General features: G+C 41.8%; 2 protein-coding genes across 11 annotated transcripts in view; one reads left to right on the top strand and one right to left on the bottom strand.

Annotated features, from left to right (window-relative positions):
• The window catches only part of RIC3 (RIC3 acetylcholine receptor chaperone), a 62,244-nt gene extending 48,474 nt beyond the window's left edge, over positions 1-13,770 (top strand). For 2 of the 7 annotated variants that reach the window (XM_059135172.1, XM_059135210.1), the window contains 2 exons: positions 236-384; positions 9,524-13,770. In XM_059135172.1, the coding sequence (XP_058991155.1) occupies positions 236-384; positions 9,524-9,993 (619 nt within the window). In that variant the 3' untranslated portion in view covers positions 9,994-13,770. The remainder of the gene's footprint in view (positions 1-235; positions 385-9,523) is intronic. The other 5 variants (XM_059135190.1, XM_059135181.1, XM_059135199.1 and 2 more) reach the window with 5 other exon arrangements.
• Positions 13,579-18,874, bottom strand: part of TUB (TUB bipartite transcription factor) — an 86,913-nt gene continuing 81,617 nt past the window's right edge. For 3 of the 4 annotated variants that reach the window (XM_059135160.1, XM_059135151.1, XM_059135133.1), the window contains 2 exons: positions 18,505-18,676; positions 13,905-18,088 (listed from right to left, as the gene is read on the bottom strand). In XM_059135160.1, the coding sequence (XP_058991143.1) occupies positions 17,955-18,088; positions 18,505-18,676 (306 nt within the window). In that variant the 3' untranslated portion in view covers positions 13,905-17,954. Of the gene's footprint in view, positions 18,089-18,504; positions 18,677-18,874 lie in introns of all 4 variants that reach the window. The other variant, XM_059135144.1, reaches the window with a different exon arrangement.

The raw sequence follows: 18,874 nt of genomic DNA, 5'->3' as shown, positions 1-18,874 counted from the left end.
ACCTTGGGCAATCATTTGATCTTTTCTGGGCCTTAGTTTCTGCATTTATAAAATCAGAACACTGAACTAAAATACCTAGTTTTCAGCTGTGCATTTCCAGGGCCAATTTCTAGAATACTTACCTGCTGCTCTTGGACATCCTATTCCAGGATCCAGAAAGGTCATAATGATGTCTATGTCCATTGCCCAGGAGTACATTTACCATTAAATGGTTGGGTTGTCTAATATCTCTAAGCAGAGCACAGACTGTGACTTCTGACCAAGAAAAACAGTTGCTGCATCAGCTCCGAGAAATCACCAGGGTCATAAAAGAAGGAAAATTCACTGACAGACCCACTCCAGAGAAAGAAGCTGAAGAGGCCCCTTATATGGAAGACTGGGAAGGTAAACAGTATCTTGTCATTTCTTGGTTAGCTGTCAGCCCAGAAAAGATATTTTTTTTTAAAGATTTTATTTATTTATTTGACAGAGAGAAATCACAAGTAGGCAGAGAGAGGAGGAAACAACCTCCCTGCTGAGCAGAGAGCCTGATGCGGGGCTCAGGACCCTGAGATCATGACCTGAGCCGAAGGCAGAGGCTCTAACCCACAGAGCCACCCAGGCGCCCCTCAGAAAAGAGATCTTAAAAATGTTTTTAAATATAATTCACCAGTTTTAAGTGTCTGGTTGAGTAAGTTTTGACAGATATATAGAGTGGTATAACTATGCTACAATCATGATCTAGGATGCTTCCATCCTCTCAGAAAATTCCCTTCCCCTTTGGAGGGAATCCCTTCAACTGACCTGGCAACAATATTACCACTTTCTGTCCCTTATAGTTTTACTATAAATGGGTCATATTGCATATGCTCTTTTGTTTCTGGCTTCTTTAATTTAGCATAATGCTTTGAGAGCATGCTTTAAATGTATCAGTATTTTTTTTAAGTCGCTTAGTAGTATTCTGTTACAAGGAAATGCTGTATGTTTTTCTATTCACTAGTTTAAGTACATTTGGGTTGTCTCCAGCTTTGAGCTATTATGAATCAAGCTGCTATGAACTTGTGCATACACATCTGTTTGAACATATATTTTTATGTTTTGGGGTATATCCTAGGAATGAGATTTATTTCTGAGCTTTTATGTTATGTTTTATGCTAAGTGTATGTTCAACATTTTTAGAAACTGTCAACCTGTTTTCCAAAGTGGCTTTGCCATTTTGCCTTCTGCCAGCAATGTATGAGTATTAGAGTTACTCTGCATCCTTGGTAACACTTGGTATTGTCAGTCTTTTTACTTTTAGCCATTCTAGTGAATGTAGTGGTATCTCAGTTGCAACTTTAATGTGCATTTCCCCAATGACTAATAATGATGAACATTTTTTAATGTATTCATTCACCATCTGTGTATCTTTAGTAAAGTGTTCACATTGTTGGTCAGTTTTTTAATTGGATTGATCTGTTTTTATTGATTTACAGAAGTTCTTATATTCTGATATAAGTTTGTTATCAGTTACATATGTTACAAATATTTTCTCCTAAACTGTGGATTTCCCTTTTATTTTCTTAGTGGCATTGTTCAAAGAGCAGAATTTTTATTATAATGAAGTTCAGTTTATCATTTTTCTCTTTTCTGATCTTTACCTAACTCGTTTGCCTACCTCCTACTTTTTCTTCTTCTAGAAGTGTTATAGTTTTAACTTATATTTAGGCCTAGGAGCCATTTTGAGCTAGTTTTTATATATGGTGTGAAGTATTAGGACTGAGATTAATTGTTTTTTCCATGTTGATATCCAATTATTCCTATTTATTTTGGAACATTTAATTACTTTGGTATGTTGTTTGAAAATCAGTTGACAAAGTATGGGTGAGTCTCTTCTGGATTCTCTCTTTTTAAAATTTTTTTATTCAAGTATAATTAACATACAGTTTCAGGTGTTCAGGATGATTCAGCAATTCTATACATTACTCAGTGTTCATTGTGATAACTGACAACTCTTAATCCCCTTCACCTATTTCATCTATCCCCCACTCACCCTTCTGGCAACCACCAATTTGTTTCCTATATTTAAGAGTCTGGGGCTTTTTTTTTTTTTTTTTTTTTTTTGAATTTTATTATGTATTTGAGAGAGAGAGGAGGAGAGACCATGAGCAGGGGAGGGGAAAGGGAGAGGGAGAAGCAGAGTCCCTACTGATCAGGGAGCCTGATGTGGGGCTTGATCCCAGGACCCCAAGATCATGACCTGAGCCAAAGGCAGACATTTAACCATCTGAGCCACCCAGGTACCCCTGTTTCTCTTTATTTGTTTTGTTTCTTAAATTTCACATACGAGTGAAATCATGTCTATACTTAAAACAATATCACAATGTCTTTATCACTGTGTCTGTATATTAAGTCTTGAAATCAGGTAGCGCAAATTCAACTTGGGTTTTTTTTCCCCCTTTTATTTCAAAATTATTTTGGTGATTCTAGGCCCTTCATATTCTCACATAAATGTAGAATCAGTATGTCAGTTTCTATGAAAAAGTACAGTGAGATTCTTACCGGTATCATATTGAATCTTTAGATCAATTTGGAAGAATTAACATAGCAATATTGAATCTTTCAGTACATGAACATTTTACATCTCACCATTTATTTAGATCTTTAATTTTTCAGCAGAGTTTATAGTTTTCAATGTATACATCTTATACATGTTTTATAAATTTATGCTTAAGTAGTTCATATTTTTTAAGATATTGTGTTTATTTTAAAATTTCTAATTGCTTGTTACTATATAGAAATACAATTATTTTTTTATTCTGACCTTGTTTCCTATCACCTTTCTAAACACACTTAGTTCTTTTTATTTTATTTTTTTTTCTTTTTTTTTAATTTATTTTTTATTTATTTTCAGCATAACAGCATTCATTATTTTTGCACCATACCCAGTGCTCCATGCAATCCATGCCCTCTATAATACCCACCACCTGGTACCCCAACCTCCCACCCACCCCCGCCACTTCAAACGCCTCAGATTGTTTTTCAGAATCCATAGTCTCTCATGGTTCACCTCCCCTTCCAATTTCCCCCAACTCCCTTCTCCTCTCTAACTCCCCATGTCCTCCATGCTATTTGTTATACTCCACAAATAAGTGAAACCATATGATAATTGACTCTCTCTGCTTGACTAACTTTACTCAGCATAATCTCTTCCACTTAGTTCTAGTAGCTTTTTTTTCTTTAGATCTCTTAAGATTAAATTTCATAGAATTTTCTACATAGAGAATCAAATTGTGAATAGGCAGTTTTACTTCTAACTTTCCAATCAATATGTCTTTTATTTTTCTTGCCTTATTGCACTTGTCAGAAACTGTCACACAATACTGAATAGAAGTGGTGAGGCTAGACATCCTTGCTTTCCTGATATTAGGGGAAGCCCTCACACATTCTCCATTATTTGTGTGATGTGAGCTGTTGGCTTTTCATGGATGCTCCTTTTCAGGTTGAGGAACCTTCCTCCCAGTGTTACTTTGCTGAGGGTTTTTAATCACAAATGGATATTTAATTTTGTGGAATGCTTTTTGTTAACTGAGATCTTGTTTTTCTGTTTTCATCTGTTAAATCAGTGAATTACATTGATTTTTTTTTTGAATGTTTAAACAACTTTACATTCCTGGGATAAAATCTATTTTGTTATGATGTTCTATATGGCTAGGTTCAATTTGCTAAGGACTATTTTTTAAAATCTTTTTAAATTTTTTTTTAAGATTTTATTTATTTATTTGACTAAGAAAGAGAGATCATAAGTAGGCAGAAAGGTAGGCAGACAGAGGGGGACGCAGGTTCCCCGCTGAGCAGAGAGCCCAATGAGGGCCTCGATCCCAGGACCCTGAGACCATGACCCGAGCCGAAGGCAGAGGCCTAATCCATTGAGCCACCCAGGTGCCCTGCTAAGGACTTTTTAATCTTGTTTTTAATTTTGTTTGTGCTTTTGCTTTCTTGTCATCTTTTTGGTTTTGATTGCATGGTAATGCATTGTAATGTGTTCCTTGTATTTTCTGAAGCGTTTGTATAGAATTGCTATTTCCTTTCTTAAATATGGAATTTTCCAGTGATACCATCAGGGCCTAGAGTTTTCTTATTGGTAAGACCTACATAACTACAAACTGAATTTCTTTAACACATATAGTGCTACACAGATTATTTCTTCTTGAATGACCTTTCATAGCTTGTTTCTTTCAAGGAATTTATGTATTTCATCTAAATGGTCAAACGTATTAGAATAAAGTTGTTTATATTCATTTAATGTATGTAATGTATAGGGATGTTCTCTGTTCTGTTCCTGATATTGGTAATTTGTTCTTTCTCTAAATTTTTTCCTGATCAGACTGGCCAGAGGTTTATATCTTTTCAAAGAACTACACTTTGGTTTCTATTTCCTATTTCCTTGATTTCTCTGCTTTATTGTTTTCTTCCTTCTGCTCACTTTGTTTTTTTTTTTTTTAATGGTTCTTTCTTTCTTTTTTTTTTTTTTTTAAATTATTTATTTGATAGACAAAGATTACAAGTAGTCAGAGAGGCAGGCAGGGAGAGAGAGCAGAGAGCCTGATGTGGGGCTCGATCCCAGGACCCTGGGATCATGACCCGAGCCGAAGGCAGAGGCTTTAACCCACTGAGCCACCCAGGCGCCCCTGCTTACTTTGTTTTAATTTGCAGTTTCTTTTTCTAGTTTCTAAAGGTGGCAGCCTTGATCCTTGATTGATCCCCGCCCCCCGCAACCACTTTGGCCATTATTTTATTAATAATCTCTCTCTTTCTCTTTCTGCCTTCCTCCTCACCATTTCTGATTCTTAAGTTGCACATTTGTTTAGACTTTTGAAATTGCCCTATAGGTTGTGTATAGTCTGTTCTCTAATACATACCATGCTTAATTTTGGATAATTTTTCTTGGTGTACCTTCGTTAATCTTTTCTTTAGTAGTATATGATCTCCTCTTAGTCTCATTTAATGTATTTTTAATTCAGATATTATAATTTCTAGACATTCTGTTTGGGTCTTTTTTACGTCTTTCATTTCTTAAATATTTCATTTCTTATATAGTCTTGTACCTTCTTTAAAATATAAGGCATATTTGTAATCACTTCTTTAATAGTCTTAGCTGCTAATCTTATCATCTGGGTCTATTTCTAGTGATTAATTTTTCTCCTTGCTATGGGGCCTAATTTCATGCCCTTTTTGCATGCCTAGTAAATTTTGACTGGATGATGGATATTGCAGGTTTTACATTATTGGACTCTGGATTTTGTTTTGGTACTTTAAATAGTTGCTGGACTTCTTCTTAACCCACAGTTAAGTTACCTAAATCAGGTGGATTCCTTTAAGGCTTGTTTTTAAGATTTGTGAGAATGGGTCCAGAGCAGCCTTTACTCTGGCTAATTTAGCCCCACTAATAAGGCAGTACCCTTCTTAGGATTCTGTCTGATGGCTCAACAATGTTTTTCTACTGTGGCTAGTAGGAACATGAACTCTTCCCAGCTATGTATGAGTGCCAAGGATTTTGGGGCCTAATGCTGTCAGTAGTTCTTTCTCCTGGACTTGGGTAGTTCTTCCACATATATGCACAGAGCAGAACAGAAATCAGCTAAAAACATGAAGAATTCTCTCTGAAGATTACAATCACAATGAAATAACCACTACTCATCTGTCAGAATGGCTAAAATAAAAAACAGTAACAACACCAAATGCTGGCAAGGACCTGGAGAAACTAGATCCACTCATGCATTGCTGGTGGGGATGTACACTTACTCTGCAAAACATTTTGGCAGTTACACAAACCTTCAACTACTATACAGCCTGACAGTTGCACTCCTGGGCATGTATCCCAGAACTTAAGACTTAAATTCACATAAAAGTTATATATGAATATTTATGGCAGCTTTATTTATAGTCACCCCAAACTGCTAACAACCCAAACATCCTTCAGTAGGTGAATGGTTACAAACTGTGATGTGCTGATACTTTGGTATACTACTCAGCAATGAAAAGAAATTTATACATGCAACAACGTGAATGAATTTCCAGGTAATTATACTGAGTGAAAAAGTCTAATTCCAAAAGGTTTCATATTATATAACAATTATATAACATTCTTTAAATGGTAAAATTATAGAAATGGAGAACAGACTGGTAGTTGCCAGAAGTTAAGGAGGATATAGGGGGCGAGAGGGAATAGGTATAGCAAGAAAAGGGCATAAGGGATCCTTGTGGTAGAAATGTTCTGTATAGAACATCTACAAGGATCCCTTGTGCCCTTTTGACTCTACCAATAATAATATCCTGGTTGTATACTGTTGTATAGCTTAGCAAGATATTACCATTGGGAGGAACTGGGTAAAGTGTACAAGAGGGATTTCTATATATATATTTTTTACAACTACATGTGAAACTGCAATTAAATTTTTTAAAAGTAATGAAAAAAATTTTAAGGGAAAGGATAATGTAGCCTAATATGTAAAACCTTTACTTTCTAGATTAGAGAATACCACACAACTTAAACCCAACATTAAACTAGAAAAAGTATTTGTAACAAATGACTGAAAAGAAGTAGATACCCTTAATATATAAAGCATTCTATAATTTATAAAACACTGTATCCTCCTGTGTAAGCAGTACATAAAAGAAAAAAATGCACCTTGCTACAAAACGTTAACAAGTATTTCAATCTCTCTAGTAATCAAAGAAATGAAAATTGGAATTCATTTTCTCCTCTAAATTGCAAATCTTCTTACATAATCTTGTTCCCAAATAAGGTAAAATCTTTATCAGGTTTATTTTCTGTCTTTCTCTTAGGTGATGTTGAAAGTATATAGAATTTTAGCTCCCAAGCGATACTAACTTTCAAATATATTAGCCTACTTTAAGTATTTCAACAATTTCTAACCATTAAATGGCATTAATTTATAACCACATTATCAAAATTAATTTACACTGATCATTCTTATGAATTCATTGTTCACCACTTTTTCATATACAGTATGTTCTCAAAATTTTTAATTTTTGTGTGTGCGTTTGTCAGAATTTTAAGTACCTTCACTCCCTACCCTCTCATCCCCTTATAGATTGGTGTACTGAGTACTTAGATTTCTACACATAACCATTTTTCACCTTTATACAAATAATTATTTGATCATACCATTTTTCTTTGTAAGTCTGAAAACATTGCTGTATTATCTTTCATTTGATATTGGAAATGAGAAATCTTATCACAGCCTGATTCTTTTTCTCAATAGGCAGTCTGTTTTAAGTTAGTTTTCTGGCTGGAAACATAGGATCTTTTAATACTTAAACATCTGCATTTGGGCAGATGTTTACTGGCAGGTTCACTGGCATATATCTGAGTGTATATATGTGGATTTTTCATAGTATTTTTGCCTAGCATTTAGTGACTCCTTTCCATCTGAAAACTTGAGTCTGTCTTCAGCTACATATTTTCTTTTGTAACTTTTAAAAAAAAATTATTGTTTCCATTTAACCTACTCTGCCCTCATTCTGGAATTTCAGCAATTTGGAGATTGGATGTCCTGGATCAGTTTTCAGTGTAGTCTGTGTCTGTTTCCCCCCACTTCCCCCCCCCCTCACAATTTCCATTACTTTGTCATTTTTACCTTTGTCTTCATAGAATTCCTATACATTTACTTCTGGTATTACTAATTTGGCTTTTAGACCTGTCCATTTTATTTTATTTTCTTCCTTTTTCAAGTTTAAATATTTTCTATTTCTAACAGCTTATTTCCTGTTTGCTTCCCTTTTTATATTGAAGTCTGGTTGGGTTTTACCAGTGCAGTACTTTCTCGAGTATTACTGGGAGTATCAGTCACAAGGTGATAGCTCCTGTTTCCAACATTGACTGTTGTTCCTTTTAGGGGCTGTTTACACAGTTTGCTTATTTTGGTTCCCCTGCTGACTTCATAGGATCAATGAGTTTTATAGCTTGCTCATATTTTTAATGAAGTTCTTAAATAACCAGTGATGTTGGCTGATAATGAGGAACCTCAGCAGCCCATTTGTGAGTCACTATTTGTTTTCCTTAGCAGGCCTTCCCCTATTAAACCAAAGCAGATAGCCATGGAACTCCAACGGTAAGCTTAGTCCTTGGTGTGGAGAATAACGTGGACTTCTCTTAAGTATTCCTGGCTGGGAGCTAACTAGCAAGTAAGCTGCTCCAGTCCCTGCCCTTGACCAAGTAGGCTGTGAGGGCTGTGGGTAGCTAAGCTCTGTTTTACCTAGCATTCTGTCCACAGTTAAGCCAGCGAACTGACACTGCCTCAGCAAGATTCTTCACATGTCACTGGCAGTGATGATGAGGATGTGATCAGATAAAAAAGGCCAGAAGTAACACAAAAAATTATTATCAGTGGTGGGATTCTGGGTGACTTGTGTTTTCTTTTTAAAACTTGTCTGTTTTTAAAAATTTTCTGTAGTGAGTTTGTATAACTTTTATAATAAGAAAAAAAAAACAGTAAATGTTAAAATATGTCTCTCCACATTCCACTGCATCAAAAACCCCTGCTTTTCAGACTTTTTGCAGGCAAAGAGTGTTTGGCATTCAGGTTGAACCTGCCAATTATAGTGTACAAATGGATTGTGCGTTCTCCGGCTTCCCACATTGTGCCCGGCCCCCGGCTGCTAGGCCAGGGCCAGTGTGTGAGTCCCAGCAAGGCCCATCTGCCGCTTTCCACGCAGCTTGGCTGACACAGATTTATTTCATTTCATCCTTTAATTTGGCAACATCTCGTCTTTTCTCATCCTAGCTAGGATTAAGTACCAGTATTACTCATTTTGTTTACCGGTTTGTTGTCTTCTTTTTTTCCATTTTATGGGGACGAAGAAGCCAATAATGGGAATTGTGTCTTGTGAAAACGCAGTGCTTGTCCTTTGGGATCTTGGGCACGTCTTGCTGAAGTGTGCTCTCTCTTTCTGACACTTGCAAGCCATTTCAGTTGTTTCCATTAGTCAGAGACCTCATGGTATTTTTTTTTCCCCAAAGCCTTAGTCTTCCTTTTCTCCACCCACTAACCACCCCCCTAAACCCCACCACTAGCCCTAGGAAGATTCAGAAATGGATCCAAATAGAAATTATAAACAATAGCCTTGAGCTATGCTCTCTCCATCTGGTGTTTGGTACTTTTTTTTTTTTTTTTTAATTGAAGTCTCACTTTGTTTAATCTTCATCACTACTGCAGAAGCCAGAGGGGCGAGACTTCTACCCTGCCCTAACCACCCTGGACTTGAGAAAGGATTTTCTTCTTAGCGATCTGGCAGACTATCCCAGTGTTTTTTGAAATACAAACCAAAATGAGTCAGTTTGAATTTCAAAAAAACACTGAATAGTCCGCCAGATCGCTAAGAATTTATTCAAGTAAAACTTTAGAACTTAGTCGTCTTAGAGATTTCTTGAATGGACATGCTGGGCTAGGATGGCTGATGCCTGAGAAGACTCTTTGAGCCTGATATTTTCTGTTGAAGAGACATTCTTTGTAAGACTTTGTGCTACTTTTTTCTCTAGGTTACCCTGAAGAGACTTACCCAATTTATGACCTTTCAGATTGCATCAAGCATAGGCAAGAAACAATCCTGGTGGATTACCCAGACCCCAAAGAGCCCTCTGCTGAAGAACTAGCTGAAAGAATCGGAGTGCTAGAAGGTGAAGAATCAGACCATTTGGGCTGGAAAATGCCCACTGACCCCAGAGCCCAGGAAGAGAATTTTGTTACCTCATATGACCCAAAGCCACAAACCTGCTCCTGCTGCTTTCATGAAGAAGAGGATCCTGCGGTCTTGGCAGAGAATGCTGGATTCAGTGCGGACACTTACACTGAGCAAGAGGAAACCACCAAAGTATGGCCTCAAAACTTCAGAGATGAAGGCCTGGGCATCAGCTCTGATAAAGTGCATACAGGTGGCACGCTGAGGAAGCGGAACCCCCAGAGTTTTGAGTTGAAAACAGCTGATTTGGGGAAGTATCCATTACTCTAGTGCCAAGGTGACCTTTCTGTCCTGTCTGTTTTCATCCTTGGCCCTGTGCCCTAAACTTCATTCTGTATTTAAATATCCTAGCTAATCAGGCCACTACCATGGATATCATGTATCCTTCCTGGTGCTCACACACCTGTCACCTTGTAAAACACCACAGCAATTAGTAGGAACACAGTACAGCTTCACTCTTTCCCTCCATGCCTCTCCACCAGAGGGCTGATCCACTGAGTAATTACGTTTGATCTGTTGTGCACTCAGGGGCAGAGGTCTGACTCTTCGAGCTGGGAGTACCAGATGGTGTGTGTACCTATGAACAGACATCAGTTTACACATGATGAGGACCTAAGGCTGCAGAAGTGAGGATTAGAGAGTCCAGGATGCCTTACTCTGTGGGCCTTGAGCAGGTTCGTGGTCCTCTGGGCTCAAGAAGAGAACATTCTTAGTGGGTATGATGGGCCCAGAGCAGGGGAAGACTGCTGTGTGAACTGAAGCCCCTTCTTCACAGTGGGGGCCTTTTTAGGAGCACTGTTGCTGCCTCAGATTTCTGCTTTTCTCCAGAGTAGCAGAAGGCTCCCAGTGCCCTGTGAATGAGTAAAGCGATCAGCTGAGGGACTGATACTCTGCTGTTGCTGGGTCTCTAACTTCCTTTATCCCTGTTCTGTTTCACAGAACTGCCAGCCCAGAAGCATCTTTGTACCTCTGGCCTTCAGTGGCCAGAGGGAGCTTTAAATAGAGACTTTAATCCCTGTCCTGCAGAGCCAAGGTTGGAGGCTGGTGAGGCTACACAAAAACCTGCATAAGGGTGGTGGTCCTCCTCGAGATGCCCAGGCTGGAGAGCCAAGGGTAGGGAGTGACCCTGTGTACTTAAGGACAGTCCCTGTCTAGAAGCTATTTCTAAATGTTGTGCCCTCTGGGAAATTTGTTCTTACCGAGGACTGAACTTACAGGCAAAGTGCCAACCTGAAAGGAAAGTTGCAGTGTGTGTCTGCTGCAGAGAACGTATAGCAGTGCCCAGGGGAAGAGACTATTCTATATTCAGGTATCTGGGTCTTTTGAGAAAGCTGGGAAAAGGAGGAGGTAGGTCAAGACTAGGAGGATTTTGATGAAACTAAAGACCTAATCTCTAAGGTGGACTTGTCACTGTCTTGAGGTAAGATGGCCCCCATGTATCCTGTCTAGTAAGGATGAGTGAATTTAGTTTAGGTGTAGGACCTGAGAGTTTAAAGAGGACACATTCCCGAGAACATTCCTTGGTATGGAATGTGGAAGACTTGAAAACTAAGCAATGATATAAAGGTTGAAAGGGGTTTTGGAGTTCATTGTTCCTGGTCAACTAAAATGCCAGAAAAAATAGTTGAAATCAAACATATAAGCATATAGACTGCTATCAGAATGTTATGAGATATTTAGATAATATGTCAGCTACTACTAGGCATTTCTAATTAATGAAATTAACATTTCTTGTTACAGAGAAGTCATTGAAGATTGAGTCTGTAGGGAAGTATACTCCCTCCATCTGTGTGTGGAACCTTTAATTCATTTTCAAGAGTGTAGTTTAAAATGTACTAGAAGTAATCTAGACGTAATGCTCACGGTAAACAAAAGAACGTACGTGCTCTTCACTGTTTTGATAAATCATTTTCCCTGTTATTTCCCCTTTTTCACCATGAGCAGTTGATTTATAGAGGGTCCTGGGTCCCTGGTTCCTTCTTCTCTGCCTCCGTATATATGGTTCCCTTATTAGAGATATTTGTTTCTTTCCAGCTTATTCATTCATTTATTCATTTAGCAGACACTGCCCAAAGCTGGGCAGTAGGAACAGAGCCTTAGTTCCTACCTTTAAGAAACAAAGTTTAGAATGGGAACCTTGCCCAGTTTTTTAAAATGAATGATTAACAATAAAAGGGCTCAAGATTATGAATTCTGCAGGCAGAGAAATACTGGTCATGATTCCATCCCTGCCTATTCTGAGTCTTGGTTTTCTCCTGACACAAGGGAGTCAAAGTCCAGCTCTTCCAGGGTGAGTAGGAGAATTATATGTGAATCATCAGTGCATTTAAAACAGCACTGGCCCTCCCATCTTCTCCATGCTAACCACTCACTAGGTGGTAGCTAACTTACTTTAATTGTATAAGGTGTTATACTGTAATTGAGACATGGATCCAAATCTACAGGAACAGAGATCATTTTTGCCAAAGTACTTCCAAGAAGCTTTACTGCAGAGCTGGATCTTCAGGCATGCTAAGACTTCTCCAGGAGCCAACGAAGAGAACGGTCATTCTTGGCAGAAAGAGTGGTGTTGGACAAAACAGTGACAAGTGCAGAAGTATGTGGATGTTCAGGTATTTTTATGAGGCTGATATGTAAGATGTTGTGTAACCAACTCTATATTTTGAATGTTAATCTTCGGGGGAAATTGGCTTATGGAACCATTTCCTGCCAGAAGTACTAAGAGCTCATGGAAGTTCCTGCTGCCCACAACTCTTGGCTTATACAGCTGGGATGTATTAACATACTTAGGTTTCAGAAATTTTGATGTATTTGGTCATTCACATAAGTACTTTTTGGATTTTCCAGAATTATTTTATCCTTCATGGATGACAATTATGTGTATATACAACCCAGGATGACCAAAATCATAGGACTGGCTTTTGTTGTCATATGTGCTCTTTCCTTATGGTCTTCACTTCTCAGAACTGGCCTGGGTTATGAACTTGATCAGACCCGAGTTACTAGGTCCTCAGTGCCCTTAGAGCACTGTGGCACAGAGCATGAAGTCCTAGCTCTGGGGATGGATAAATGGCCTAGGAAACAAGGGCATCACCTGGGACCATGCTTGGCTAAGTCAGGTGGGTGAGCCAGTCAGGAGAGCACCTTTCCTGGTCCAAAGAGGAGCACAAGGAAAGTGCCTTGTGAGTTCCAGGACTAGCAGTGCACATGCTCTAAAAAAATACTAGGCCCAGGAAGGAAAGCATGTTGAAGAATGGAGGCATATTTGACCTTTAGAAGAGATGGCTTATGAGAACCACTCTCTCTGTGTCTTCTATGGCTTGGGTGATCAGATAACTCATAGTACAAACTAAGACACCCTGAAAAAAGGGAGCTTGAATTAGAATGAAGCCAGGACAATAGGTATAAACTGGGACTGCCCTGGACCTATGGTCACCTTGACTGTGGCTGTTTAAAAGATTTATCTTTCATCTGCCCACTAACCAATAAAAACCTCTGGTCAGAACCTGCATTTGCTGTTTCCCATGGAGCCAAGGAGCTGGGCTGTGGTTTTTTCAAGGTCTTGGCCACCTAAAAACTCCAAATCTAGGGTAAAAAAATAAATCAGCTCTATTTACTTTTGTCCTAAGAACCAGGCCCCTAGGGGCATAGTGAGGAACTAAACCATACATGCTCACAGAGAACTACTCTAACCAAAGTCTCTTCTAGCCAGCCCTTCCCAGCCTTAAATATGGCAAGCTCGGCCACAGGGAGGACAGCGGTAGTTTTTCCAAACCAGCTGTGAGCCCTTCCTACCCACCTCCCACCCGCAGGCTCTCAGGACAGATGGAACTAACGGTATAGGAAAACGCTTGTAGGTAAGAAATGTTTTTTCCCCTTTTATAGGAAAAAAGTACACAGTTGTGTTGAAACAGTTCAAGTTTAATTTGTTGCTATATGGTCTGTACTTAGACAAACACTAAGTTCTATAACATATATAATGTCAACATGGGAAAATACCAACTTTGTCATTGCACATACCAATAAATAAATACATTTGCTCAAGAATACCAAAGAGTTTATTCAAAAAGTCACTTAATAAAAGCACAGTTTTGCAAGTTTGTCTAAAACTCCAGATAATTTGGAACAAAAATAAAAATGACCACTCCAGAATAGGAAAAGACAATCTTGTGCAAATGGACATACACATTCTAGGCGTTAGGAAAACTGACTAAATGGATGCTCCCAGCAAGAGAAGTGCCAGTGCCACCCATCCTGACCAAGGGCCCTTCGAAACTCTGCAGGATTAAAGAGGCCAGAGTCAGGCTTCCCTCTCTGTAAGCCACTCAAAATCACACTCTAGGAAACTCTGGATCTTGGCCTAAATGTGCAACTCCGCCTGGACCCTGATGGGGGAAGGGAGAGGGGTAGTTGAACAGAAGAGAGGAATGGGTGTGACATGTTTCTGAGGAAAGAAAGGCACAGTGATGAGCCAGAAAAGGTAGTGATGAAAGCAAGGATCATTTTTCATTCACCCTGATTCTTACTGAAAGCTTTGACAGCCCAATTCCTCGGTGTGTAGATAAGAAAACAACCTAGGAAAATCATGTGGTTTGCTCAGAATCACTTAGCTAAGGGCAATAGTGCTCTCTGTAAGACCAAAGACCAACTTGCCTCTCAACTTGGTCAGAAAATTAAACTAAATCTATACCCACGCTTCTGCTCTGCCTCTCCCCCCATATCCTGAGATGACAAGACTACAACCTGGAGGTACAGAAAGACAGGGAACCAGTACAAACAAGAGCCCTTCCCTTGGGCCCACTACTGTTCAGTGCTGGGCCCACCACCACAGGAGACTCCTTCAGCTCTCTGGAAAAGTGTGCTCTGAGGGCCACCTGGTATCCTGAGGTCACAGGTAGAGCTCAGTTGGGGCAGAGAATTCTCGAGAGGGGAAGGCCAGTGTTACCGCAGAAAAGGGAACACCAGGGATTCCGGCTAGGAGATAGAATCTGTGCTTGCATAACAGGGCCATGACCAGCCCCAGCCCAGCATCTCCCCTCAGTGAGGAAAGCATGTCTTCTTTAGGTTTGAGATCACCACCACTCCTTATTAAATTTAGAATTTCCTCTAACTGTACAGTAACTTAGAGGTAAATGCTCTTCCCAGACCAAAGACAATTTTGTTGCCCTTTTTGTCACTGAAGGACACAGACTCCAAATTTTCACACTTGCTGGCTTCTACCACTGGTCTTCAGCATGTGTCTGGACCTTAACTGTTCCTTCTGAACTAGTGTCGTGATTTTTAAGGCACATTCACTAGAATATGTTCAAATTCATTCAAAAGCATGCATGTAACATACCAATTTCATCATGTACCGCAAAAAGGAACTGAAAACTAGAATTTCTTGGACAGTATCCTCCTATTCTCTTATTCCCAAGAAAGAGCTGGTACTTTCCCAGGTTTACTTTCTGACCAAAGAGCATGAAATGAATGAACAAAGTCCACAGGTGATCAAATACCCTTTTTCCTTTCCCACTCATCCTTAGAAATATGATCATAGTAAGAAACCTCAGTTGGTGATTTGCAGATTGCCCTTTTCCCCAAATACACACAGACATAGAGACACACAGACAGACACAGAGCACCTTGGAGCCAGAAGGAAAGAAAAGCTAGAATCGGAGAAGAGTGGGGAGTGAACACCACAGCTCTACAGAAGAGCTGTTTGGGGGAAGAGGGTGTGGCCCCAGGAGCAGTGACAGAGGGGCTGCCTGAGGTCCCAACTGCCCCCCCACCTTTAGGGCTTGCTCGTGCCATCATCCAATCTCTGGCCCACTCAAGGGTACTGTCTGGATAGAGGGTATAAAGGACAAGAGCTCTTACCCTGGGAGATGCTGAGCCCAGGTGGTATCCAGGGGCCCTGGCAGCTTTTTGAGTCTTTGGGCCCATGGCTAGGAGGCCAGTGGTCAGGGAAAACCAGCATCACCAGGAATGGGGTCTTAAGAACAGACCTTGTGAAGCTGGGTCTCGAGCAGGTGACTCAACTGCTCTTATCATTCAGTGCCCAACAGAGTTTTGCTGCTGTGCTACCTTCCCCAGTCCAGGCCGGGAAGCTCAAGCCACGTTCCTGACACAACCTCGCCCACTAACCCCATGTATTCGATTGAACACGGTACAAGAGTTTGTTCTTGTGCTTCTGCCTCTTCCACACTTCTGCCAGACTTCCCTCCCTCTCTCTAGGTTCTGAAATCAGCCTGTTTTACTTTAAAATCCTAGACCCAGAGAAAGAGCTTAGACCAGACTTCAGAGATCTAGCTTTTGGCATCCCAAATGTCAGCCCGTCTCTTGCCAGTCAGGGGAGTATGAGCCCAACTAGGACTGGAAAAGTGGATCAGCCTCAGTGCCCTCAGAATGACCCCAAAAGTGGCCCAGAAACTAGGCCCATAGAGGGGCCTCCCACAGATCCCCGCTATAACAGCTGCACTGTGCTTTGAGCACTCCACACAGGAAATCTTAGCGTCTAAGGAAATGAGAACACACTACCACCACCACTTAGGTCAAAACAACTCCCCTCACTATGGGAGAAGCCTCAGCCCAATGTTTTAAGTAGTACTTACTTAAAACAAAAATTTCTGTGCACCCTTTCCAAGCACATCTACTCTGAAAGGAAGAACAACTCCTGCTTGCTTCCCCCGGATTTCTGACTTCCACCTGGGCAAGTAGCCTCTGCGGGGGTCAGAGACGAGCAAAGCCTTAGCGTTCTCAAGTGTTCAGCATAGAGGGTACCAGCCAAGGAGGAGGAAATCAGACCCAGCCCTGGAACATTCATGTCTCACCCATCACACCCAAAAAGAGAAAGGCACGATGGCCTTGGGAAGGCCTGCCCTTGGGGAGAAGCCAGACACAGGGCAGTCCTGCTCAGACTGATGTTCAAAAGGCCAGCTTTCAGCAGGGAACTGAACGGTTTCAATTTCAGACATCAACTCCAACACTTCTAAGTCTCTGTAATCAGGCAGAAGGGTGAGGGCATGCAGACCAGAGTCCCAGGAAGGCTAAAGAACAAGAGAGCAATTTCTTAGGGGATGGTAGGGACAAAGAAATAAAGGAGCAGAAGTTCTGAACTCTGCCACTCACCAGCTAGATGACCCGGTGCAAGTCCATCTTCTAAATGTGATTCATCTAAAGTGACACATTGTACTAGTTCACCTCTAAAGCTCATGCCACCTCTTCTCTCTTGTGGTTCTAATGTACTCCCTGCTTTTCTTCCCCCGTCCCATTCCCACCCCAAAAGAACCACACACAAGTGTCCTTAGGAGCCACAACCTAGGCTGAGTACAGGGAGTACGAGACACAGGCCAGAGCCCCTGGAGCTAGACCTTCTTCCTGGACCATGCCATGGCTTAGGACTGGTGCTCTGCTGGCTGTAGGCCAAGGCATGCCTACCTATGCACTATGGGCTGCACTATGGGCTGAGGCGCAGGGCCCTGGGCAGGAGCTGCTCCAAAGAAAGCTCTTCTGGCTGCTGCTAGGACTCCCAACGTAGCCCTGGTCCAGGGGCCCTGTGCCATGTACCTCCTGCCGCCTCTATGCACACAGACAAAACCTAGAGAAATCAAATGAGCGGGAACCCCAGGTCACCAGCCAGTTCCCACAGCCGAAGCCAGGCCCCCGCAATCCTGACAAGGTCTTGCCACTCACCTTTCCCAAACTCCTGTAACTTCTCCTAGGCTGGCTGAGGCCTTCTGAAGTCGGAGGACTTTTTGGAGTTAACCAAGGGCCTGGAAGCCGATCCTAGCCCTACTATGTATGTAAAATGGGTGTGCTCAATACACACGTACACTCACACTGTGCCCTTTACTGCTGGGGACCCATGGTCACCTGACTCCCAGACTGAGTGGGTGGCTGGACCACAGCAGCCCTGCATTGTGCTTCCTCTCCCTCTGTTTCTTCCTATCTTCCCAGCTGAAGAGGCTGCCCAGCTGGGCAACACACCTGCAGCAGGATACAAGCTCAAGAGCAGGGGTGTGTGTCTGGACCTTGGGTCCCTGCACGCACACACGTCCCCAGCCCAATCCTCTGTCTCTGCAGTGGAGACAGAGGAGCCAGATCCGAGTCAGCTTGGCCAGGGAGCCACTGAGAGCTGACAGTTCATCTGGCAGCAGGCCTATGTACAGAGAGAGGGGAGGCAGGGCTGTCTCTGTAGGCAGGCAGCTCCACTCCAGGCTGAGCAACCCCAAAGGGCACAAGGAGACTCTCTACTCGCAGGCCAGCTTGCTGTCAAAGCTGGACAGGGCGATGGCAAAGGCCTGCAGCGCGCACAGTGGGTAGTTGTAATCCATGGTGAACACATCCTCTGCCACACGGCCAAACTGCATCACGATGTAGTCCGCTGCGGCCAGGCGCATGGAACAGAGCAGGGGTGGGGCAGGGCAGGAGAGACAGACAGACACATCACAATGGGCGGAGAGGCCCAGAGGAGGTACAATTGGGAAACATGGTGGGAAAGAGGGAGGAGAGGACAGAGGAGAGGGAGAGGCACACAAGTACCAGGAGACAGAGAAGAGGAGAAAAAGTCTATTCAGACAGTGTTCTCACACCTGAGACTCTGCTAAGTGCACAGAATCTGGGGTTAGGGCTCCAAAGGAGGTTCTTTTAAGAGCCTCCCAGTCCTAGGGTCAGAGAATTTTTGACCTCTGATCGAAGCCATATAACCCACATTCTTAAACTCTGGCCTATGAAGCCGGGACTGGACGAGCTGAACCTTGAGCCAAAGGGACAGTCCTGAGGAAGGGCAGAAACACTCACGGTCATTGCCATGGATGATCTGGAAGTTCTTCACAGAGGCCTGTGTGACGCGCCCATGGAAGTTGAGTACGTAGGACTGGGTGTCGTCATTCCAGACAGGGGTCTTGTTTTGAAGCTCAATGATACTCTCCGTGTTCTTGTTCTGCCAGCGTGCGAGCAGCGTCTCATGCTCCTGGGAAGGCAGCCTCACCTAAGTCAGGTCCAGCTCAAGTCTTGGCCCACAACTACCCTAAAAAGGGATTTGCCCTAGGGGCGGAGTCCTTAGATCTCCCTAGACCTCCACCTAGAGCCTTGGGGCTGCTTACACCATGCTTCCTACACACACACACACACAGACACACAGACATAGACACACACACACACACACACA

This window comes from Mustela lutreola, chromosome 1 (genome assembly GCF_030435805.1).
Source record: "Mustela lutreola isolate mMusLut2 chromosome 1, mMusLut2.pri, whole genome shotgun sequence".
NCBI lineage: Eukaryota > Metazoa > Chordata > Mammalia > Carnivora > Mustelidae > Mustela > Mustela lutreola.
This window is presented reverse-complemented; position numbering and strand designations above follow the sequence as displayed.